Raw genomic sequence first — 25,570 nt, 5'->3', positions numbered from 1 at the left:
CTAAACAAAGCTCTCATAATTTTTCTTCAAATCACATTTTTCTCATGATGATCTTTGTCAAAATTTTCTTTCTTTTCTTTTTATTAAAATCAAACAAAAAAACCTTTAATTTGACCCATGTCACCAAAGTCATGGTTTAGACCCTGCACATGGCATGACAGACAAGTCCAGAAATTTTGCAACCATTTGAAGTATTCATCTGCTTGGGCTTGGACCATCAACAGGCAGAATGCAAGCATTTTGTTTGTATGTCTCTGAGCTCAGAAGGATCAACTGAATTGCTTGTGCAACCACAACTTGTTTTTCTGGAGAACCTGAAAGAGATGGTGGACATCATAAAAGGACTGTTCCACTGCCAACAGGTTTGTCTTCTAGATGCAGCAGCTCAACTTGATACCACTTCCTATCCATAGCAAAGACAGAACATCCTGTATGTGTCAAACCTCGACAAGAAAGAGCTCAGTCAGCCTTCTTTTTGAATGTGGCCAGTTGTCACAGCAAGCATCTCTAAACAAATACAATCTGTCTGTCCTTTTTGGGGGGGAGTCAGGTTCACTTCAGGCCTGAAAACACATCATAAGACTCCTGGGTCCTCAGCATAGTGAAAACAGGCTAGGTTCCTTACTCAACTTCCAGATCATACCTTTGAGTGGACTTACTTTGCACCACACCCACACCCACCTGCTAGAGGAAGAAGTCACGCTCCTTTTCAGTCCAGTGCCATAAAACATATTTTCTATTTCTATTGAACTCCTGAAGGCTTATACACCATCTTGGATCTTAAAGGGCTCAATCTTTTTCTCTGTAAGAAGAAATTTAGAATGAATACTCTTTGCTCTGTTCTTCTATTCTTAAATAAGGGAGATTGTATACAGAAAATAGGTCCACTTTCTCCTTCATATAGACCACTTTCAGTACAAGTCCCTTCCTTTCAGCCTTTCCTTGCGTCCCAGAGTCTTCATGAAATGGCTGTCTAGTAGTGGCTGCTCACCTACATAAGCAAGGTCTTCTAGTCTTGTCATATCTTCATGAATAGTGTCTGGCAGCTACCTCAGAAACCCTTGGTCTAGTTCTCAGAAATCCGATAATCCACATTTTCCAGAGACTAGGCTTCCTCACCAACTTTCAGAAATCCACCCTATGAACAACAGTTAATTTATATTTGCCGTTTTGGGCACAGTTCAAGTCTAAGCTTTTCTGCCAATAGCCAATCTACAGCCCCTGATCTCACATGTCTGCTATGCTCAGACATTTGTGATGGTCATGGCCAAGTCCTAAGTATGTTTAAATACTGGACTAGATGGCTTCTGCCATCCATGTAATCCCATTTGCTTGACTGGAAATGAGAAAGCCCCAGTGCGACCTCAAGTTCCAGTGGAACCAGGCTACCAAGCCACTTTCCACCATCCTTCATCCCTCAGGTCCACTCCAAACTCTGATGCAGTGGTGAACAACTATAGTCAGATAGCAGTTGCATGTTAGAATATCAAGCTGTTCTAACCACAGATACCTCCTTCGTCACATGGGAAGCTCACACCAAGGGCAGATGGTCAAGGTTCCAAAAGACCTCTTCATATCACATCAGTTACTTGGAACTTTGAGCCACATGCTTTGCAACACATCGGTCTTAATTCAAATAGGCAACCAAGTTCCCGTGTTTTGTGTAAACAAACAAAGGGTTACGGGGCCCCTTTACCACTTTCGGGAGGCTGAAAGGATTTGACACATTGTCACTGCTAGTTCGCATCCAGATAGAAATTGATTTCTTCAGGAGTTCAGTTTAATATAACCCACAAACTCATCAGGCTCTACAACAGCATGAGTAGTTCTTAATTCAGCGATCCTGCAGAGTATGTTTGAGGTTTGGGAGATCCTCCTATAAACTTCTTAGCCAGCAATGAAAATGCAAAGCCACTGCTCTATTGTTAAATATTCCCATTCTCCACCCACCTAATGGAGGATGCACTAGCAGTTACCTAGACCTGGTCTCTTCTTTATTTTTATCCCACCGTCCCACTCATAACATGAAAACCTGTACAGATTTCATTGGTGGCTAAGCACTTTGATTCTTGTAGCCTCATATTGGCCTCTCCAGAACAGGATCAGTTGTTGATCATATACAAGTGCAGTCTCCATCCCAGTCTGAATTCCCTAGCCCTTAAAGCCTGGAAATTGAATAGAATTTAGTTTCTTCTCCAGAACTACCAATACTAATTCAGAATATATTACATGGTACAAGAAAGCTATCTGCTAGATGTACTTGCAGATCAGAGAAAATACCTTTTCACTCTATGCATAGTTAAACTCTGGAAATTGTTGCCAGAGAATGAAAAGTAATTAGCATAGCTGGTTTTAAAAAGGTTTGAACAAATTCCCAGGGATAAAGTCCATAATCCATTATTCAAGTATACCTGGAGGAAGTAACATGGAATCTTGCAGGTGCAATCAGGTCACAGTGTTTTACATCAACAAATAAGGAAGCACTGGTTCATTCAAGCTGTGTAAGGATTCAGTAAATATGTGGGATGTCATTTCCATGTACGTAATTCTACAAGCAGCTTATCTCCATAAGAACATAAGAATAGCTATACTGGGTCAGAGCAGTGGTCCATCTAGCCCAGTATCCTGTTTCTAGCAGTATCCAATCCAGGCCACAAGTACCTGGCAGAAACCCAAATAGTAGCAACATTCTATGCTATCAATTCCAGGGCAAGCAGTGGCCTCCCCATGTCTATCGCAATAACAGACTATGGACTGTCCTTTCAGGAACTTGTCCAAATCTTTTTTTTAAACCCAGATACACTAACCGGTGTTACCATATCCTTTAACAACGAATTCTAGAGCTTGACTGTTTGTTGAGTGAAAATATATTTCCTCCTATTTCTTTTAAAAGTATTTCCATGTAAATTCATTGAGTGTCCCCTAGTCTTTGTATTTTTTGAAAGAGTAAAAACGCGTTTCACTTTTACCCGATCTGCATCACACAGGATTTTGTACACCTCAATCACATATCCCCTCTGCTGTCTCTTTTCCAAGCTGAAGAGCCCTAACCTCTTTAGCCTTAACTCATATGAGAGGAGTCCTATCCCCTGTATCATTTTGGTCGCTCTTCTTTGAACATTTTCTAATTCCGCTGTATCTTTTTTTAGATACGGCGACCAGAACTGAATACAGTACTCAAGGTGAGGTCGCACCATGGAGTGATACAGAGGCATTATGGTATTTTTGGTCCTATTTACCACCCCTTTCCTAATAATTCCTAGCATTCTGTATGCTTTTTTGGCTGCCGCCACACACTGGGCAGAAGATTTCAGCATATTGTCTGCAATGATACCTGGGTGCCGACTCCCAAGGTGGACCCTAGCATCAGGCAACTATGATTCGGATTATTCTTCCCAATGTGCATCACTTTGCATTTGTCCATATTAACTTTCATCTGCCATTTAGATGCCGAGTCTTCCAGTTTCCTAAGGTCTTCCTGTAATTTTTTAAAGTTCGCATGTGTTTGACAACTTTGAATAGTTTTGTGTCATCTGCAAATTTAATCACCTCACTTTTCGGTCCGATATCCAAATCATTTTTAAATATGCTAAATGGCACCGGTCCCAGTACAGATCCCTGTGGCACTCCACTAGTCACCCTCTTCCATTGAGAGAAATGGCCATTTAACCCTACCTTCTGCTTTCTGTCCAATAATCAATTTCTGATCCACAACAGAACATTGCCTCCTATTCCATGCGTCTTTAATTTTCTCAATAGTCTCTCTTGAGGAACTTTGTCAGAAGCTTTCTGAAAATCTAGGTGTACTACAGGTCCAGCACTTTCTATGCTCCTCCCCCTTAAGGTCTAGCACATTTCCCAGTCCTCACCTGCCCCCTTGCAGTCCTTCAAGCCTGTCTCTTTTACCAGCTGCTGCAGCAATAAACACATGTTCTCTGCAGCCAGCCCTGCAGTCTTCCATTTGCGGCATCCTATTCCATCCAATGCAACTTCCTGTTTGTGCATGGGCAGGTCTTGGCAAAGGGAAGGCTCCAGGACCAGCTTTAGACAGTGTGTGTTTATCATTGTTGCAGCAGAGAAAGGAAACATACTTGAAGGACCATGAATGGGTGGGGGGGACGGGGGACCAGGAAAGTTGCTGGACCTGTGTGTGGGGGGGGGGGGGGGGGGGACAGGAAAAGTGCTGAACCTGCGAGAGGGAGGGAGCTACTGCACTAACAACAGAGAGGAGGGGTGCAGGAGTGATGCTGCCCCCATGAGAGGAGGGAAGAGAAGCACAAGAAAAATGCTGCAAACATGAAAAAATAAGAGAACAGCATCACAGCAGGCCTAGTGATTCACTGAATCCTATGAAGACCCTGACTAGAGGCTGGCTGAAACCAGGCTGCCCTGGTTCCTGCATGTGCTGGCTCAAAACGGTGGCGACACGAGAAGGAATGACTGGGGATCGCTCCTGCTTTGGTTAGGCCTATAGACCACAAGGGGAGGTCCTAGGGGTGATGGGAAGGGATTGGTGGTTTTGGTTGAAGGGGGCAGAGAGTAGGCAGTGCTTTTAGTTGGGAGGGGGGTTGGTTTCAGCCAAAACTACACCCACATTTTTTGCCAAAACCGAACTTAGGCGCCTACCCATGTACTTTACACACTAAATTTACACCAAATCCCAAGTAAGTGTAAATTTCTCTGTCTATAGTCTGGGTTCCATTTGTATAGCATGAGGGGCATAATTGAAAGGGACGTCCAAGTTTTTATGAGGACGTCCTCGCAGAACGTCGCCAACCAGGGGCGGGGAAACCCGTATTTTCGAAACAAGATGAACGTCCATCTTTTGTTTCTATAATACGGTCAGGGAGGTCCAAATCATGAAATTGGGTCATCCCTAAATTTGGTCATCCCTAGACTTGGTTGTTTCTGATTGTCAGCGATAATGGAAACCAAGGACGTCCATCTCAGAAACAACCAAATCCAAGCCATTTGGTCGTGGGAGGAGCCAGCATTCGTAGTGCTCTGGGCCCCCTGACATGCCAGGACACCAACCAGGCACCCTAGGGGGCACTGCAGTGGGCTTCAGAAATTGCTCCCAGGTACATAGCTCTCTTACCTTGTGTGCTGAGCCCCCCAAAAACCCCCTACCCAGAACTGTACACCACTACCATAGCCCTTATGGGTGAAGGGGGCACCTAGATGTGGGTACAATGGGTTTTGGAGGGCTCTCTGTTTCCTCCACAAACGTAACAGGTAGGGGGGGGGGGGTGGGCCTGGGTCTGCCTGCCTGAAGTGCACTGCAACCACTAAAACTGCTCCAGGGACCTGCGTACTGCTATGATGGACCTGAGTATGACATCTGAGGCTGGCAGGACATATTTTTAAAGATGTTTTTTGAGGGTGGGAGGGGGTTAGTGACCACTGGGGGAGTAAGGGGAGGTCATCCCCGTTTCCCTTCGGTGGTGATCTGGTCAGTTTGGGCACCTTTTTGTGGCTTGGTCGTAAGAAAAACACGACCAGGCAAAGTTGTCCAAGTGTTCGTCAGGGACGTCCTTTTGTTTTTCCATTATGGGTTGAGGACGTCCAAGTGTTAGGCACTGCCAGGTCCCACCTTCGCTATGCCCCCGACACGCACCCATGAACTTTGGCTGTCCCTGTGACGAAAAGCAGTTTGGGACGTCCAAAATCGGCTTTCGATTATACCGATTTGGACGACCCTGTGAGAAGGACTTCCATCTTCCGATTTGTGTCGAAAGATAGGCATCCTTCTCTTTCGAAAATAAGCCTGCATGTCTGTTAGCATTTATAAAGGCACAAGGGTGCCTGTATGTCTTTATAAAATAGACTAAAAATAGATGCTTCTCCAAATCCCATACCTTGGTGCTCTGTTATAAAATTACTCTATGCAGCCAAATCCCCTTAAATATATTTGTTTATTTTATTTTGACATTTATATCCCACATTAACCCAAATATACTCAAATTCATTAAGGTTTACAATACCATAAACAAAATATCAAGTAAGAGCAGAGTAGCACAAATAATAAGCCATTGATAGCCAGTTATAATCTAACACACACTATCAATGGGTAGAAATCTCTCAAAGAGGAAAGTTTTCAGTCTTTTGCGAAATACCAAGTAATCAGGCTGACACTTGATTGCCATTGGCAATGAGTTCAACCATTTAGCACCTTGATACCTAAAGTCTGCGGAGTGAACCAACTTATAACATACTCTCTTGCACTACGGAGTGAACCAACTTATAACACACTCTCTTGCACTGCGGAGTGAACCAACTTATATCACACTCTCTTGCAATCTGGAAGAAGAAGTCTAAGGTAGTCCCTAGAACCAGAGGTTATATTGCATTGGGAAATAGTTATTAAGGCTGCATGTAATCTAGTGCCATGCCATATAATATTTCAAAGACAAAAGCACATAATTTAAAAATAATCCTGGCTTTAATGGGCACCCAGTGCAGCTCGCATACTAATGGAGTGGCTCTATCAAAGCATGATACCTTGAGGACAAGCCTAGCTGCTGTATTTTGGTCCATTTACAGCAATTTTAGGACACCCTCCTTACATCCACCATAGATGGAATTGCAGTATGCAAATTGAGTTAAATCCAAAGGATTGAACTAGCAGGTGAGGTGAGATGTCAGGTGAGAAGTATGATCTGATTCTCCTCAGCTTCCAAAGAGGCCCGAAGGATTTTGTGTATTGGAAACTTAAACTCAATATAGTGATTAGTATGTGCCTTTGGGAATAATGATTATTATAAGTGCTGTTGAGACATAGCAATTATTAGTTCTGAAGGAACTGATCATTACAAAAAAATGTAGGAAAGAATTGGATCTTACTAGAAGACATATTCTGAAGAGGGAGAGGAGGGAAGGGATATATGCCATCTTTGTGTTACAATCAAAGCAGTTTATATATTATTTACAGGTTCGTTTTCTGTTCCTTAGTGGGCTCACAAATACATTTTTTGTACCTGGCGCAATGGGAGGGTTAAGTGACTTGCCCAGAGCCACAAGGAGCTGCAGTGAGAATTGAATCAAACCCAGTTCCTCTGGTTCTCAGCCTACCATGCTAACCATTAGGCTGCTCTACTAAACTATACCTTTTTCTGTATGCCAGTGGTAATAAGTGGTAGAAGTCCCTTACATTTTTAAAAATGTAAATAATTCTTAATTTATAGGCTTCAGAAACTTAATGGAAATATTTCTTCTTATGTTAAGCAGACTTATCCAATGTTTGTTTGTTTTCCATTTTGTATACCTGGGGAAAATGCATAGTATGTCTGGAGCTATGAGTGTTGTTAAACTAATGCATTATTTGTAAAAGAAAATACACCTTATGTATTTTACATTTGATTTTACAGAATCCTAACAAAACTTCTGGAGGTCTCAGATGACCCACAGGTCTTGGCTGTGGCAGCTCATGATGTTGGCGAGTATGTGAGACATTATCCAAGAGGAAAACGGTAAGGAAAGTCCCAACTTTCTTTCTGAAGAAACTTTAGAGACAGGATGAAAAAACTATTTTATAGCTTAAGGGTTTCAAAACATTTTTGGGAGTAAAATGGCGTAAATACAGACCAAAGAAGTAAGTTCATAGTTTAGTAGGCAAAGAAGAACAAGGTTGATTTTTAGAAGGATCTACCCAGTTAACCTTGTATGTTGACATGATATATCTTTTACTGTTGATATTAGGCTCAATGCAGGAAGCCATGCAGTACAGCCCTAGCAAATCAGTTGATACTGCTACCAACCTTCCTCTCAGCTAGTTGAGATTTTACCTCTCATGTCTAGATCTTTCACAATAGGGTTTCATAGGTAACATATAACTTTTTTAAAAAAATTAATCTGATAGAATTTGAATACCTAGATATCTAATGACTTTGGAGCCAGTTCAAAGGGACAGTTTGTTGATGTAATCTGATAATAGAGTGCAGGAAGGTAGAGAATGTTTCTGGTTTATTCAAATTAATTTCAAAGCCAGGCACTTGTGAGATATTGAGGGGCATAATCGAAAGGGACGCCCAAGTTTTGCTGAGGACGTCCTTGCAAAACGTCCCGATGGAGGGGCGGGGAAACCCGTATTATCGAAAAAAGATGGACGTCCATCTTTCGTTTTGATAATGCAGTCGGGGATGCCCAAATCTTGAAATTTAGGTCCTCCTTAGAGATGTTTGTCCCTAGACTTGGTCGTTTCTGATTTTCGTCGATAACGGAAACCAAGGACACCCAACTCAGAAACGACCAAATGCAAGCCCTTTGGTCGTGGGAGGAGCCAGCATTCATAGTGCACTGGTCCCCATGACATGCCAGGACATCAGCCGAGCACCCTAGGGGGCACTGGAGTGGACTTCATAAATTGCTCCCAGGTACATAGCTCCCTTACCGTGTGTGCTGAGCCCCCCAAAACCCACTACCCACAACTGTACACCACTACCATAGCCCTTACGGGTGAAGGGGGAGCACCTAGATGTGGGTACAGTGGGTTTGTGGTGGGTTTTTGAGGGCTCACATTTACCACCACAAGTGTAACAGGTAGGGGGGATGGGCCTGGGTCTGCACCATTTAAAACTGCTCCAGGGGCCTGCATACTGCTGTGATGGACCTGAATATGACATTAGAGGCTGGCATAGAGGCTGACAAAAAATATTTTTAAAGATGTTTTTTTCAGGGTGGGAGGGGGTTAGTGACCACTGGGGGGAGTAAGGGGAGGTCATCCCCGATTCTCTCCTGTGGTCATCTGGTCAGTTCGGGCACCTTTTTGTGCCTTGGTCGTAAGAAAAACAGGACCAGGTAAAGTCGTCCAAGTGGTTGTCAGGGACGCCCCTTTTTTTTCCATTATAGGTCGAGGACGTCCATGTGTTAGGCACGCCCAAGTCCCGCCTTTGTTACGCCTCCAACACGCCCCCGTGAACTTTGGCAGTCCCTGCGACGGAAAGCAGTTGGGGACGTCCAAAATCGGCTTTCGATTATACCCTGTGAGAAGGACGCCAGTCTTCCAATTTGTGTCAAAAGATGGGCGTCCTTCTCTTTCGAAAATAAGCCTGAAAGTATATGTAGTAATGACACAAGAAAGTGACAAGTAAGTAGCACGGTATTTTCATCATATAGTATTGCAGTACTTTGGGTCATCCCTACATTTATGGCTCTGATGAGGTTGTTTGCTTTTCTTTGGTATGATAGTCTAGGCCCTCTCTGCTAACTGAATTCTCTCGACTTAGTGCCTTGAATTTATACCACTGCCTTGGGTGAAGAGTACATGGATCTCATACAGCTTAAGGTTTTGCCAAAGTCTATGCTTTCTAGCAGTTCTAGTAGATATCCCTATTCTACTCCAGTGAATATTTTATCTATATCTAGTGCTGTTAATGCTGCTTCTTGATTTTTGTATTGTATATGTCAGATTACATAAGTGCATTTAAGTACATAAGTATTGCCGTACTGGGACAGACCGAAGGTCCATAAAGCCCAGCATTCTGTTTCCAACAGTGGCCAGTCCAGGTCACAAGTACCTGGCAAGATCCCAGAACAATACAATACATTTTATGCTACTGATCCTAGAAATCAGCAGTCCATTTTAGTAATGGCTTATGGACTTTTCTTTTAGGAAGCTAGCCAAACCTTTTTTAAACTCTGCTAAGCTGACTGCTTTTGCTACATTCTCTAGCAATGAATTCCAGAGTTTAATTACACATTGAGTGAAGAAATATTTTCTCAGATTTGTTTTAAATTTACTACTTTGTAGCTTCATTGCGTGCTCCCTAATCCTAGTATTTTTGGAAAGATTTAACAGGTGATTCACGTCTACCCGTTCCACTCCACTCATTATTTTATAGACCTCTGTCATATCTCCCCTCAGCTTTCTCTTCTCCAAGCTGAAGAGTCCTAGCCGCTTTAGCCTTTCCTCATAGGGAAGTCATCCCGCCTTTATCATTTGTGTTGCCCTTCTCTGTACCTTTTCTAATTCCACTATATCTTTTTTGATATGCAGTGACCAGAATTGCACACAATGTTCGAGGTGCGGTTGCACCACGGAGTGAAGCAAAGGCATTATAACGTACTCATTTTTGTTTTCCATTCCTTTCATAATAATACCTAACATTCTATTTGCTTTCTTAGCCGCCGCCTCCGCACACTGAGCAGAGGGTTTCAACTTATCATCAACGATGACACCTAGATCCCGGTTGGTGAGTCCAAATGTGTGGAACCTTGCATTACGTAGCGATAGTTCAGGTTCCTCTTTCCCACATGCATCATGTTGCACTTGCTCACATTAAAAGTCGTCTGCCATTTGGATGGATGCCCAGTCTCGTAATGTCCTCTTGTAATTTTTCACAATCCTCTTCCAATTTAACAACTTTGAATAACTTTGTGTCGTCAGCAAATTTAATTACCTCACTAGTTACACCCATCTCTAGATCATTTATAAATATGTTTAAAAAACAACGGTCTCAGCACAGACCCCTGGGGAACCCCACTGTCTACCCTTGTTCATTGAGAATACTGACCATTTTAACTAGTTTTTAATCCACAATAGTACACTGCCTTCTATCCAATGACTCTCCAATTTCCTTTGGAGTATTTCATGAGGTACTTTGTCAAATGCCTTTTGAAAATCCAGATACACAATATTGACCATCTTACCTTTATTCATACATTTATTCACCCCATCAAAGAAATGTAATAGATTGGTGAGGCAAGATTTTCCTTCACTAAATCCATCTTGGCTTTGAGGGGCATAATTGAAAGGGGCGCCCAAGTTTTCCTGAGGACTTCCTCGCTGGACGTCCCGGCGAAGGGGTGGGGAAACCCATGTTATCGAAACAAGATGGGCATCCATCTTTCGTTTCGATAATACGGTCGGGGACGCCCAAATCGTAAAATGTAGGTCAACCTTAGAGATGGTCGTCCTTAGAGATGGTCATCCATGATTTTCGCCGTTAATGGAAACCGAGGACGCCCATCTCAGAAACGACCAAATCCAAGCTCTTTGGTGGTGGGAGGAGCCAGCATTCGTAGTGCACTGGTCCCCCTGACATGCCAGGACACCAACCGGGCACCCTAGAGGGCACCGGAGTGGACTTCAGAAATTGCTCCCAGGTGCATAGCTCCCTTACCTTGGGTGTTGAGCCCCCAACCCCCACCCCCCACCCCCCCCCCACCCACAACTGTACACCACTACCGTAGCCCTAAGGGGTGAAGGGGTGCACTTTCATGTAGGTACAGTGGGTTTCTGGTGGGTTTTGAATGGCTCACATTTACTACCACAAGTGTAACAGGTAGGGGGGATGGGCCTGGGTCCGCCTGCCTGAAATGCACTGCACCCACTAAAACTGCTCCTGGGACCTGCATACTGCTGACAGGGAGCTGGGAATGACATTTGAGGCTGGCAAAAAATATTTTTTAAGTTTTTTTTTTTTAGGGTGGGAGGGGATTAGGGACCACTGGGGGAGTAAGGGGAGATCATCCCCAATTCCCTCTGGTGGTCATCTGGTCAGTTCGGGCACCTTTTTGAGGCTTGGTTGTAAGAAAAACAGGACCAAGTAAAGTCGCCCAAGTGCTCGTCAGAGACGCCCTTCTTTTTTCCATTATTGGTCAAGGACACCCATCTGTTACACACGCCCTAGTCCCGCCTTCGCTATGTTTCTGACACGCCCCATGAACGTTTGGTTGTCCCCGTGACAGAAAGCAGTTGAGGACGCCCAAAATCGGCTTTCCATTATGCCGATTTGGGCAACCCTTGGAGAAGGACGCCCATTTCCCGATTTGTGTTGAAAGATGGGCGTCCTTCTTTTTCAAAAATAAACTTGTTTGTCTCATTAATCCATACTTTTGAATATACTCTGTGATTTTGTTCTTTATAATAGTCTCTACCTTTTTGCCCAGCACCAACGTTAGGCTCACCTGTTTATAATTTTCCAGATCACCTCTGGTACCTTTTTAAAAAAAATCGGTGTTATAATTGGCCACCCTCCAATCTTCCGGTACCATGCTTGATTTTAAAAATAAATTACGTATTACTCATCTTCTGCTTATAAAGCCTGGTTGATCCCTTTGTATAAGGTAATGAATGGTATACGCTAGTCTTTTGGCTGGGTTTTTGATAATATTTTGATACCATAGTTTAGAATAGATATTGACCTACAACTGAAACTATTGTCCAGAAGCTTTCCTTTATAGACAGTTTTCCAAGAGTTAGTACGTACATATATTCTTTTTGAAAATAAGATACAAGATTACTATGCACCTATGTAGATACAGTAAAATTGCTCCCTAAAAACGGTAGGGGCCCACAAGGCATAATGACTTAGGATAACAGGTACTGTGACATGGAAACTCAAAGGTATATACATGGGCCCCTTTGCCCAAAACAACTTCCAAGATGTATCTGATTTTAAAAACAAACAAAACCTCAGATGTTCTTCTCACACACTTTTTCTGTGCCCACACACCTTTTCTGAAACTCTATAGTTAGCACTTATTTAAAAAAAAAATAGAGGTAGCTTTGGGTAGATCCAAGGGAGGTATCAAGTAATGTTCATTGCCCTGTGCCCAGTTCTGATTTAACAACTTAATAGAGTGCTGCCGCTGCAGGTAAAGTTCATTAAAAGTCTTGAATTGACCCACATTGATCACTTGCCCCTTATACTAGATGTGTTTGCTTTGCCAGCATTGCAGCTAACTGTGTTTGTGTTAATTAGAATGATTTGTCTTTCATCAACTACATTTTTGAAAACTCTGAACACCTGTAATGTGGCAGTTGTTATGGATCGTCGTTTACACTTGTATGGAAGAGGCATACCAGGGAGGAGATTAACATAAGTGAAATTAGATTCTCTTCTAACTGTAGCCAGGTCTCGGAATCATACCTCATTCTGTTTCAAGATAAAGGACGCATGATAACTACAGAATTCTTGGAAAGTTAACTCCTTACATAGTCATGGGTTGCTTTTGTTTCCCAATACATGGGGGTTTATTAGCTCATAAAATCAGTAACACTTGCAGTTTTGATACTGAATGTGGAAATTGGAATAGGAACATGCTGAAAATGTAGATATGTTTTGGAGGGATGATAATCTTAATGGCTCTAATCTTCCCTGCTAGGATAGATAGAGGAGGGGACTATCATAAGATTAAATCTTGTACTATGAAGGACCTGGCAATTCCTTGCCACAGTCTCTTCAAGGGAATGACCGAACAGTACCCCTAGGTATTATATGACAGTCTTCTTCCATTTCAAAGGGAGTTCCTCTAATTCTGTCATACGGATTTATTCATTTAATTTTCCCCGAGTTGGCTCCTATAACCCAATATCTTAGGAGAACAATATATTCAGGATAACAGTGCAGGGATTGAAGCAGCTGCAGTGAATGTTACTCTTGTCATTTGTATGGACAGAGAGGTTATATAAGGCTGCTCGTTTGAGTCCTTGAATGTTTGGGTATTGTTAGATTGGAAGTGCCAGTGGCTTCATGGGACATCATTGCTTTTTACCTCAGGTTAGAGGAAAGGTTGATAAAACATACCATTCACCAACATAAGAGTAATGGACTGCGTGTAGAATAAAATGGACCATTTGAAGAAATCTATGGCCCACCTCGAACACTGTAGCACTCTGAACAAAGAGGCCTATTCCATAAATTGACTTACTTCAAATGTACCACTTAGACATACTGACTCTTACAGAGACTTGGTTCCAAGATGGGGAGCAGGCATATTTGTGCCAGTCGAGCCCATCTCAGTTGTTTTCCATGCTTACCAATGCTCATTTAAACATTTGGGGGGAGGGGGGGCATTTTTCATTGCAAATTCCTTGAAGTCCAAGGAACTGTAGCAATATACTCCCCTTATTAGAGGCGTTTAGAGGGTTAGAGCCATTGTACTGCCTCTCTTTTTATCAAGCCCCTTTTAAATCACTCAGCATCTCTAGATGAATTAAGTTCCCTGATATCTGACTTCAGTCTTCTTCCTAGTTCTTTAGTAATCCAGGGAAATGCAAATAACATATCATCTGCTGCAGAGCTGTTGTTCTTGGTTCTCCTGAATTCCCTGGAATTTTCTTTCTGTGAGACACTGTCTTGATCTAGTGGCTATCCACTCAATTTTGGTTAAGTGTTCCTATTACAAACAAGTACCATGGGCTGATCACCATACGATGATATAGTGCTTAGCCCCTCCCAGTGCATCCCAGGATGCACCGAGCAAGAGCTAAGCACTGCCATTTTGAGAAGGGCAGACCTAGGGGCAGGAGGGAGTAGGCATTGCTCTTGCCCTCCTACCTCCACCTATCGAACGTATGTCTGGGAGGGGGGGTGCATCACCAGACCATGTTTGTTGGTTTCGGGGGGGGGGGGGGGGGGGAGGTCGGGAGGGGTACCAATGGACCACCATGGAGGTTTTAAAAGTTTTTGGGGGATTAGGGTCAGGGTCTGCTGGATTAATTGATTTGATTGATTTGCTTACTTTATTTATTTTTTGTCTATTAGATTGTAAGCTCTTTGAGCAGGGACTGTCCTTCTTCTATGTTTGTGCAGCGCTGCGTATGCCTTGTAGCGCTATAGAAATGCTAAATAGTAGTAGTAGTAGACCACCAGGGAGTTTTAAAAGTTATGACGGGGTTGGGACGGGGGACTGATCATTGCTGGACATGCCCACAAAAGCTGTGCCTACCGCACAGCTCTTGTGGGCATGCACCGGGGAATGCTCAGACCCTTTTACTGACAAATGCTCAAAACTAACAACGTGCATATAATTTGCGTGCAGCTAGTGTTGAGCATTGGTCAGTAATTCTGACTCGGTATTGAGCCGGTGTTTTTCCGACGCTGTTGTCTACAGCACTGGAGTTTTGTGCATTGGGCGCTGAGTTTGAACCAATGACATCACATTACAAAGGAGCCTCAAATTATCCACTTCTGACCTGAATGTCTGAATAATGATCTCTCTGACCTTGAGGAGTCTTAGGTCTAATTTTGTTTTTTGTTTTTTTCATTTACATTACTGTGAATATTAGTGAGTGAAATTGGCCTGCACCTTCTAACTGCTTCTGGATCTTTTCCAACATCTGTGATCTAGAAAAGGCTTGAAAATCATATGACAACTTTTGTTTAGAGAATATTCCTGGAGATAGATTGTGGGGCTCTTTTTCACCGGTTTTATTAGATTTAGTTTCTAAGTTATGTTTGAGACTTTCTAGTAAATTTTTGTTCTCTGGATATCTGTCCTTCATTTTTGTTGAAAGCTATTTCACCTGAGCACTGTCTTGGGTAACTGAGTTTATAAATTTGTTGCTAGATGTTGGCTGATATTGTTTTGACACTGATTGCTAAGAGCCTTAGTTTAGATGTTACTATAAAACTAGATCCTATATATGGCACCTGAAATCTTCACGCGGTAATAAATTATGCCTAGGCATATTCTCTAAAGTACGCCTAAAGTTTTTTAGAATTGGCTTAAACTTCTGTACGGTATATAGAATACTCTGAGTACCTCTCCACGTGACCAAATTTGGTTGCATCCATTTAGGCCATGTTTTACTTGGCGTAAATCCCAACGTCTATATTAGTCACAGAGTGGGTGTATTGTATAATAATGCGCATAGATTTTAGAAACGCTGATAACCACACACCATTTTCAACTGTGTGACTTGGAATTTACTCGCAGTACGTTACAGAAACGCTTAGCAAGTTGTGCACTTAAATCGTAATTAATGTCAATTGTGCTGATAATTGCTTGTTAACATCCAGTTAACAGTACTGATTAGCTAGTTAACCATTATGTGCACTGTTATAAAATATGGTTTAATTTCCGTTCAGAAATTAAGGAGGATAGTGGATAATTTTAAGCCTATTGTGGGTATACCATGGATGGCCAGATTTTTAGAGTTTGTTTCTTTCATCTTCAGGTAGTTTCCACGATACTCAACGTGTTTTCAGGTCACAGTACTGAAACATTATTGTTAGCTTTAGTTACTCGGAGCAGGGCAAAGCAGACAATCCCCCTTCAGTTTGACATCTTTGCTGCTTTCGATGCTATAGACCATGCAATGCTTTTGTTTAGTCTTAGTTAATTGAGAACTATTGCTTCTCAATTAAATAAGACTAAACAAAAGCATTGCATGGTCTATAGCATCAAAAGCAGTTTTAAACTGGTTTACTGAATTTTTGACTAAACGTAAGTATTGTGTGAAAGAGGGGCCAAAACATCTCCTTCATGGCTCTGTTTTTGTGGTGTGCTATTCACTGGCAATGAATTCCAAAGTTTAATTGCACCATGAGTGAATAAATATTTTCTCCAGTTTGTTTTAAATTTACTGCTTAGCAGTTTCATTGCTAGTCGTGGTATTTTTGGAAAGAGGAAACAACGATTCACGTCTACCCATTCCACTCCACTCAATATTTTATTGTCCTCTATCATATCTCCCCTCAACCATCTCTGCTCCAAGCTGAAGAGCTCTAGCCACTTTAGCCATTCCTCATGTTGTCCCATCCCCATTATCATTTTCGCCACCCTTCTCTGTACCTTTTCTAATTCCGTTATATCTTTTTGAGATACGGTGACCAGAATTGTACACAGTATTTGAGATACGGTCACACAATGGAGCAATACAAAGACATTATAACATTCTCATTTTTGTTTTCCATTCCTTTCCAAATAATTTCTAACATGCTATTTGCTTTCTTATCCGCCACTGCATACTGAACATAGGGTTTCAACGTATTATCAGCGATGACACCTGGATCCTTTTTCTGGGCAGCGACTCCTAATGTGGAACCTTGTGTCGTGTAGCTATAGTTTGAGTTTCTCTTTCCCACATGCATCACTTTGCACTTGCTCACATTAAAGGTCATCCTCCATTTGGATGCCCAGTCTCCCAGTCTCATAAGGTCATCTTGCAATTTTTCACAATCCTCTTGCAATTTAGCAACTTTGAGTAACTTTATATCGTCAGCAAATTTAATTACCTCATAGTTATTTGCTTCTCAAGATCATTTATAAATATGTTAAAAAGTATTAGTCCCAGCACAGATCCCTAGGGAACCTCACTATCTACCCTTCTCCATTGAGAATACTGATCATTTAACCCTACTCTGTATTTTCTATCTTTTAACCAGTGTTTAATCCACATTTGGATATTGCCTCCTATCCTATGACTTTTTAATTTCTTTTGGTGTCTTTTATGAGTTACTTTGTCGAACGCGTTTTGAAAATCCAGATACACAATATTGACTGGCTCTCCTTTATCCACATGTTTATTCACCCCTTCAAAGAAAAGGAGTAGATTGATGAGGCAAGCTTTCTCTTGACTAAATCCATGTTTGCTTTGTCGCATTAATCCATGCTTCTGTATATTCTCTGGAATTTTGTTTTTTATGATAGTCTCTATCATTTTGCCCAGCACCAACATCAGGCTCACCGGTCTATAATTTCTCAGCTTCCCTCTGGAACACTGTTTATTTTTTTTATTTATTTATGTTAATTTATATACCGTGTCTTATTGCAGCTGCAAAACAGAATGGTTTACATATGTATAAAAACAATTAGTGTATAAAAATAAACAAACATAGGAATTCCATTCATGACAGGAAAGCACAGCAACCAGAATAAACTACATAATAAAATCAGTACAAATTAAAAATCTAATATACAGTTAAGCTACCCCTTTTTTCTTTTCTTTTTGACCTTATCTCATTATGCTAAGTTCTGTTCTATGTAGCTTATAAAGAGAAAGGTTTTCAAAAGTTTTCGGTAATGGAGATAAGATTTCTCTAATCTGATCTCCTTTGGAAGGCTATTCCAAAGGGAGGGTGACAAATAGAAAAAAGCCGATCTTCGTGTAGATTCCCATCTAGCCTTAGCAAGAGGGGGAATAACTAACCTGTTATCTGTTAGGGATCTAAGAGTTCGCATAGCGGTGTAGGGAATTGTTAAATTCGACAAGTAGCTAGGATTTAATGTGTAAAAGGCTTTGTGGGTCAGAACAAGAGCCTTAAACTTTACTCTTGCTTCGACCGGGAGCCAGTGCAGACGATGCAATAAAGGTGTTACTCTATCATCCCTCCGGGCCCTGCAGATCATACGTGCTGCTGTATTTTGAATTCTTTGTAATCGCTTTAAGTTTGCTTGAGTAATCCCAGCATATACAATGTTACAGTAGTCTAAACGTGAAGTAATATATGCAGATGTCAGTGTTTTGAGAGAGTCCTTACTTACTGAATTTCTAACTGACCGAAGCCGCCTCAGATGAAAAAAAGATTTTTTCACTACATCAGATACTTGTTCCTCAAAGGTCAATGCGGAATCAATAATGACCCCGAGATATCTAAAGGACTTAACTGTTGGGATATTCTGACCAAATAGCATAGGTACCACAGGGGGATATGTGCCTTGCCCTACTATCCAAGATGTTATAGTCTTATCTGTGTTCAGTACCAGCTGATGTGTTGTCAACCAGTCTGCTACTTTATCCAAGCATATTTGAATGGGTGTAAGTTCTATGTTCGATGGTCTAACATAATGGATAAGCAGAAAATCATCTGCATATGAATAAAAACTGATACCCATTGTTTGAATGAGGAGCGCCAGGGGACTGATGTATAGGTTGAACAATAGTGGAGATAAAACCGAGCCCTGAGGAACTCCACATGATAGGTTGTATGATGTAGAACAAGATTGCTGCTGAACTACTTTAAATGAACGATCCGTGAGAAAGGATATAAACCATTTCATAGTTGTCCCTGAAATACCAATCTCACTCAATCTATCAAGAAGTAAGTTATGATTAATTAGGTCAAAGGCCGCAGACAAATCTAATGAAACAACCAGGGCAATATAACCGAGCTCTAATTTAGCATGGATTTCACTTAACAGTGAAGTCAGAATAGTCTCTGTACTGTGACCCTTCCTAAAACCAGATTGTCTGGGATGTAACAAATTTTTTGAATCTACATAAGTTTGCAACTGTCTAAACACTAATGTCTCTATAACTTTGGATAGAAAAGGAAGGTTAGAGACTGGTCTATAGTTAGCAGGTAATAAGGGGTCCAATGAAGATTTCTTTAGACTAGGTTTTACTAGCGCTTCTTTCAAAATAGTGGGGACTATCCCATCAGAAAGGCTCAACATGACAATTGAGTACATAAACTGTTGGACTTCTAGCGTATGTTTTTTCAACCATGCAGAAGGTATAGGATCCAACGAACTATAACTGGGCGATAAACCTGCAACCAAGGTATATAATGATTCGGCAGACGGAATTTCAAAATCCTTCCAAGGTACAAATAGTTGTGAACTTGGGGAATTGTCAGTATGACTTAGCCCTGGTACCCTTGGGAAGAGGGCTCTTAATTTCTCGATTTTAGAGCTAAAGAACTTTGCTAGAGTTTCAGAGTCAATAGCAGGCGATTCTCTCTTTTCGTTAGTTGTTGTTGTCAAACGTTTCATAATGTGAAACAGTTTTTTCTGCGAACTGGCTGCTTCTTTTATCTCTTTTGAGAAGTATGCAGTTTTAGCGTCCTTTAATTGTGATAAATAATATTTATTACACTGTTTGCACTTTTCTTTTAATTCTGCGGTCTTATGCTTACGCCATTGGCGTTCAGCTCTACGTACCTGTTGTTTACATAATTTTAATCCTGGATGGTACCAAGGTTGGAAACGTTTCGTTGTTTTATTAATTATTTTTTCCGGTGCAATATCGTCAAGGGCTGCTGAAAGAACTTGGTTCCATATTTTGATTTGGTCATCTATTGGGAGTGTATCAAAATTTAGTGGGAACTTATCTGCTAAAGAAGGTAAAGATGTCAAATCGATTTTATTTAGACTCCTGGTTTTAATTTGAGCTGGTTCAGCATTATATAATAACTGTGGTATTAATAAATAGAATTGAAGAAGGTAGTGATCTGACCAAGATACCGGTGTTAGTACGATTTTTGAACATTTCACTTCATCCAGTTTATGTGTCATTACTGTTAAAAAATGGTGTTACATTGGCCACCCGCCAGTCTTCTGGTACAATGCTTGATTTTAAAGATAAATTATTTATTACTAATAAGTTTATTTTTCAATTCCGTCAGTACTCTGGGAGGATGTATACCATTTGGTCCAGGTGATTTGCTATTCTTCAGTTTGTCAGATTGCCCCATTACATCTTCCAGGTCTATAAAGATTTGTTTCAGTTTCTCTGACTCATCAGCATTGAATACCATTTTTGGCATGGGTAGCTCTCCCACATCTTCTGTGGTGAAAAGTGAAACAAAGAATTCATTTAGGGGTCCTTTTACTAAGGTGCGCCGAAAAATTGACAGACTGGATGGACCATACAGGTCTTTCTCTGCCGTCATCTACTATGTTACTATATTATTAAACTGCAGCAGTTAAGAAAACCATGGTATTTTAAGAGAACTGATTGTTTTCCCCCCTCCCCCCCCCCCTTGTCTGTTTTGCCATAAAAATGACAGTCCCAGTCCTACATTTCTGTGTTCTGCAGTTAAATCAAATAAAGACCAGGGAGAAATTTCTAGGTTTTTGTAATTTTAGACTCCTCATGTTTCAAAGGAGAATTGGATCAGAATTATGATATCACCTTTGACCTTTTTCCTTCTTTTTTATGCTGATAATTTTGTGGAATTTGTTTTTTTCCCCTTTTGTTATTCTTTGCCCATCACCAGGAATATGGCATCATGGATTAAATTTAATTCGAAAAACAAAGCCTGCTACACATAAGAGCAGAGTTGTCCTCATAGCTATCAAAACCTCAGTGTAGTTGCCGTGCCTGAATATTTTAACTGATTTGTGGTTATGAAGAGTACAGTTACTAACACTACTAATTAATTACTAATAATCCTCACCTGGAATTTCAGCATCACATCAGAGGTCTGGTTGTGTAAAGGTCTCCTTCATGTCTGACTACTCTTCATTTAACAGTACGCCTTCTTGAGAAATGTGAGTCTTTAGTTAATGTGAAGAAACTGTAAGGTGGTCTTGTAGTACATTAATGTAATTTATTTTAGAAAATATTAAGATGCTTTTAGAATTTCTCACTTCAGCCTAATCTATCATCATTTTGGCATGTATGGTTCTTAAATTCATGTTTTGGATGTCTGAAAACTGGTATTTAGATATCCTTATTGCATGGACATCTTAATCTTGATTTTATAAAGTTGGGATATGCACAAATTAGCCTCCAGTGCATGCTTATGGCAATGGGACAGGACTAGGAAATGCCAAAATATGGATGCCCAACTCCGATTTTAGAAGGGGAAAGGAAGACTATATCTAAAAGTTAATGAACATTGGTATTTAGACCTGGCAGCCAGCACAGCCAGCACATCCAGGTTAAAGAAAGGTGCTCTGACTGAGCAGTTTTCCATTGCAGGGACTAAGGAAAGTCACATTAGGTATTTCCTGTACCTGGAGGGCTCACAATAAAAACAAACATAATAATAAGAAACTCACAAAGAGCTGCAATAGGATTTGAACTAGAGTCCTCTGATTTTTCTGCCCTGGTTCCCATCCGGCTGCTCTAACCTTTAGGCTTCTCTTCCACGCGGACGTCTATGTGGCCATTTTATATCATGGGCGCTCCTATGCTGCTGCAATGACGTCCGTGTCCCTTGTTTTTCCTCACTCATATTTTGTACGTTTCACTTTATAAAATGGACGTTCATTCTGGATGTAGCCTTCACTTGGATGTCCATTTTTCAGGTATTGTAGAACAGGCTATATGCCGATAGATTGTGTTTTAAAATACACGAGAAATGGACATCCATATGCAACACACTGACTTGGATGTCTTTATTCTGAGTTAGACATCCTTTCTTAAATCTGCTTCCATTTATGTGATATACTTTAAGTGTATACAGATTAAATGAATCCCCTGCCTCAGAAAACTTACAGCAGTGGGAGACAGTGGCATCACTGTGGCCACTGCAAACATCAGTGGGAAGAGCAGACTTGAACTCAAGTCTCCTGACTCCCAGCCAGTCATTCTAATTAATAGGAAAAAAAAGAAGAAACAACAAAAAAATGGAACAAGGAAATAAAGAATTGAAAAGATGAGGTATGCAAAAATATGCACAAGAAAAAAAGAAAAATGTGTGTATAAACAAAATCAAAAATCAGAAAAGGACGACACAAGAAAAATGCAAAAAAAATAAATTAATTAAAATGATTTTATTAAGGTGATATGACTCGACACAGCTGTGTTTCGGCCCAACCGGCCTGCGTCAGGAGTCTGTTACACCATGTATATATTCTCTGGCAATATAAGTTCTTGTAGGAAATTCAATAAAATTTTATTCAATAACACTCTACCTTTAAAAAGGCTGTGTGCGTAGTTTGACAACAATCGTTATGTAGAATTCTGGTATGGAAAGTGTATCTATATCTTGTTAAGCAGAGTTTCAAAGCTACTGGCGTTCACTCTGCTTAACAAGATATAGATACACTTTCCATACCAGAATTCTACGTAACGATTGTTGTCAAACTACGCACACAGCCTTTTTAAAGGTAGAGTGTTATTGAATAAAATTTTATTGAATTTCCTACAAGAACTTATATTGCCAGAGAATATATACATGGTGTAACAGACTCCTGATGCAGGCCGGTTGGGCCGAAACACAGCTGTGTCGAGTCATATCACCTTAATAAAATCATTTTAATTAATTTATTTTTTTTGCATTTTTCTTGTGTCGTCCTTTTCTGATTTTTGATTTTGTTTATACACACATTTTTCTTTTTTTCTTGTGCATATTTTTGCATACCTCATCTTTTCAATTCTTTATTTCCTTGTTCCATTTTTTTGTTGTTTCTTCTTTTTTTTCCTTTTTTTTCCTTCTTTTTTTCATTTTACCGTTATTTTGCGTCATCTTCGCTGTGTTTGATTATTGTTGTTTTCTGCGAAGACAGGTTTCTTCTGTATTTGTTACATTCTAATTAATAGGCCACCATGTCCTCTCTGTTACAGCAATTTACAACAGCCAGTCATTCCAACCACTAGAAAACGATCTCTGTTGCTATAATTTACCAAGGTACTATATTACTTTGAAAGAAGACTAGCAAAGTCCACTAATGATGCAGGGAATCTTCTTTGAATTCCCAGTGAGGTTTATTATCAAGAAGAGGCTTTACAGTAGTTTGAAAATGTCATGGACTTTTTATCTGACATAGAATCCCATTAGTAATAGGTTACTTTGTCTTTAGATGTCTTCTGGATAGTATCCCTACCAAAGTGTTTGCAGGTGTTCACACAAGGATATCCAGCTTAGATATCTGTCATATCCAATTCATCAAATTACAGTTACCTAAGGAACAAAGTGGCATAGAGTTTTAAAATTTAAAATAGTATTCTGACCAGTATTTGGTTGTTTTGAGAATGCTACTAGGCAAATATATTTCTGAATACCAAGGGTGTCAAAACTGCAAGGGCCCAGACTCTTCCTTGTGTGCCCCTAGTAGGGTTTTCCTTATTAATATGCATAAGAATTATTTGCATGCACCACCTCCATTGTATGCAGATATATTTCTTGCATATTCATTATACTGTTATATGAATCATTGAAATATAAATTATTTGTTTGGATTTTGCTCACACCTTTTCAGTAGTACGTCAGGGTGATTTACATTCAGGTACACTGGGCATTTATAAAGTACAAAAAATGCTTTTATTAACATCCCTTACAAAAAAAGTTTTTAAAACACAATATAGCCCAGCCCAAACCACATTGAAGGTGTCCATGCTTACAAGCGTGTCAGATTCAAAAAATTGTTAAAAGTTGTTTGGTCACCAGATAATATGACAGTCATTCACTCGCTTCCACTTTAAAGCAGTCCACAGATCCCTTGATATTCCCCAATGTTTTCTCTTGCTCTCAGTCATATTGTAAAAGCCTTTTCTTGCTCTTATTATTGCTGGAAACTTCAGTCATAAGAAAGTTTGTGGTTCGTGCTACACACATTCTAAGTCCTACCAGTCGATTAGTCCATATACACTAACCGCTGTCACCACATCCGCTGGCAAAGAGTTCCAGAGCTTAACTATTCATTGAGTGAAAAAATATTTCTTCCTATTTGTTTTAAAACTATTTCCATGTAACTTCCTCGAGTGTCCTTTAGTCTTCGTACTTTTGGAACAAATAAAAATCGATTTACTTCTACTCATTCTACACCACTCAGGATTTTGTAGACCTCAATCATATCTCCCCTCAGCCATCTCTTTTCTAAGCTGAAGAGCCTTAACCTCTTTAGCCTTTCCTCATATGAGAGAAGTTCTATCCCCTTTATCATTTTAGTCGCTGTTCTTTGAACCTTTTCTAATTCCGCTATATCTTTTTTGAGATACGGCGACCAGAACTGAACGCAATACTCAAGATGCAGACGCACCATGGAGCGATACAAAGGCATTATAGTATTTTTGGTCTTATTCACCATCCCTTTCCTAATAATTCCTAGCATCCTGTTTGATTTTTTGGCTGCTGCCGCACACTGAGCATAAGATTTCAGCGTATTACCTACAACGACACCCAGATCTTTTTCTTGAGCGCTGACCCCCAAGGTGGACCCTAGCATCAGGTAACTATAATTCGGATTATTCTTTCCAATGTGCATCACCTTGCATTTGTCCACTTTAAATTTCATCTGCCATTTGGATGCCCAGTCTTCCAGTTTCCTAAGGTCTTCCTGCAATATTTCACAGTCTGCACGTGTTTTGACAACCTTGAATAGTTTTTTGCCATCTGCAAATTTAATCACCTCACTCATTGTTCCAATTTCCATATCATTTATAAATATGTTAAATAGTACCGGTCTCAGTACTGATCCCTGCGGCATTCCACTGTTCACCCTCCTTCATTGAGAGAAATGACCGTTTAACCCTACCTTCTGTTTTCTGTCCAATAGCCAATTCCTAATCCAGACCAGAACCTTGCCTCCTATCCCATGACTCTTTAATTTTCTCAGGAGTCTCTCATGAGGAACTTTGTCAAAAGCTTTCTGAAAATCTAGATACACTACATCAACCGGCTCACCTTTATCCACATGTTTATTCACGCCTTCAAAGAATTGAAGCAAATTGGTGAGGCAAGACTTCTCTCAGCTGAACCCATTCTGACTCTGTACCATTAAACCACGTTTGTCTACACGTTCTGTAATTTTATTCTTTATAATAGTTTCCACAGTTTTGCCCGGCATCAACGTCAGGCTTACCGGTCTATAATTTCATGGATCACCCCGAGAACCTGTTTTAAAAATCAGCATCACATTGGCTACCCTTCAGTCTTTGGGTACTACAGACGATTTTAATGACAGGTTACATATTACTAACAGCTTAGCTAAGTTCAGTGTCAATAGACTGCAAACTATTCAGAACTATTGCAAGGGTAAAACTACTACTACTGCTTATCACTTCTATAGCGCTACAAGGCATACGCAGCGCTGTACACCATACACACAAAGACAGTCCCTGCTCAAAGAGCTTACAATCTAAATAAGACAGGTAACAGACAGAACAAGTAAGAGGCAAGGGGAATTAAAGAGGAGGGGATAAAGGTACAGGCAAGTGAGCAGTGGTTAG

General features: G+C 40.6%; 1 protein-coding gene across 2 annotated transcripts in view; it reads left to right on the top strand.

The window, feature by feature from the left end:
* The window catches only part of ATP6V1H (ATPase H+ transporting V1 subunit H), a 228,610-nt gene that overhangs the window by 173,121 nt on the left and 29,919 nt on the right, over positions 1-25,570 (top strand). For both annotated transcript variants that reach the window (XM_030214410.1, XM_030214419.1), the window contains exon 13: positions 7,368-7,469. In XM_030214410.1, the coding sequence (XP_030070270.1) occupies positions 7,368-7,469 (102 nt within the window). The remainder of the gene's footprint in view (positions 1-7,367; positions 7,470-25,570) is intronic.

This window comes from Microcaecilia unicolor, chromosome 1 (genome assembly GCF_901765095.1).
Source record: "Microcaecilia unicolor chromosome 1, aMicUni1.1, whole genome shotgun sequence".
Lineage (NCBI taxonomy): Eukaryota > Metazoa > Chordata > Amphibia > Gymnophiona > Siphonopidae > Microcaecilia > Microcaecilia unicolor.
Note: the sequence above shows the minus strand (reverse complement) of the source record. Positions and strands in the feature narration are given on the sequence as shown.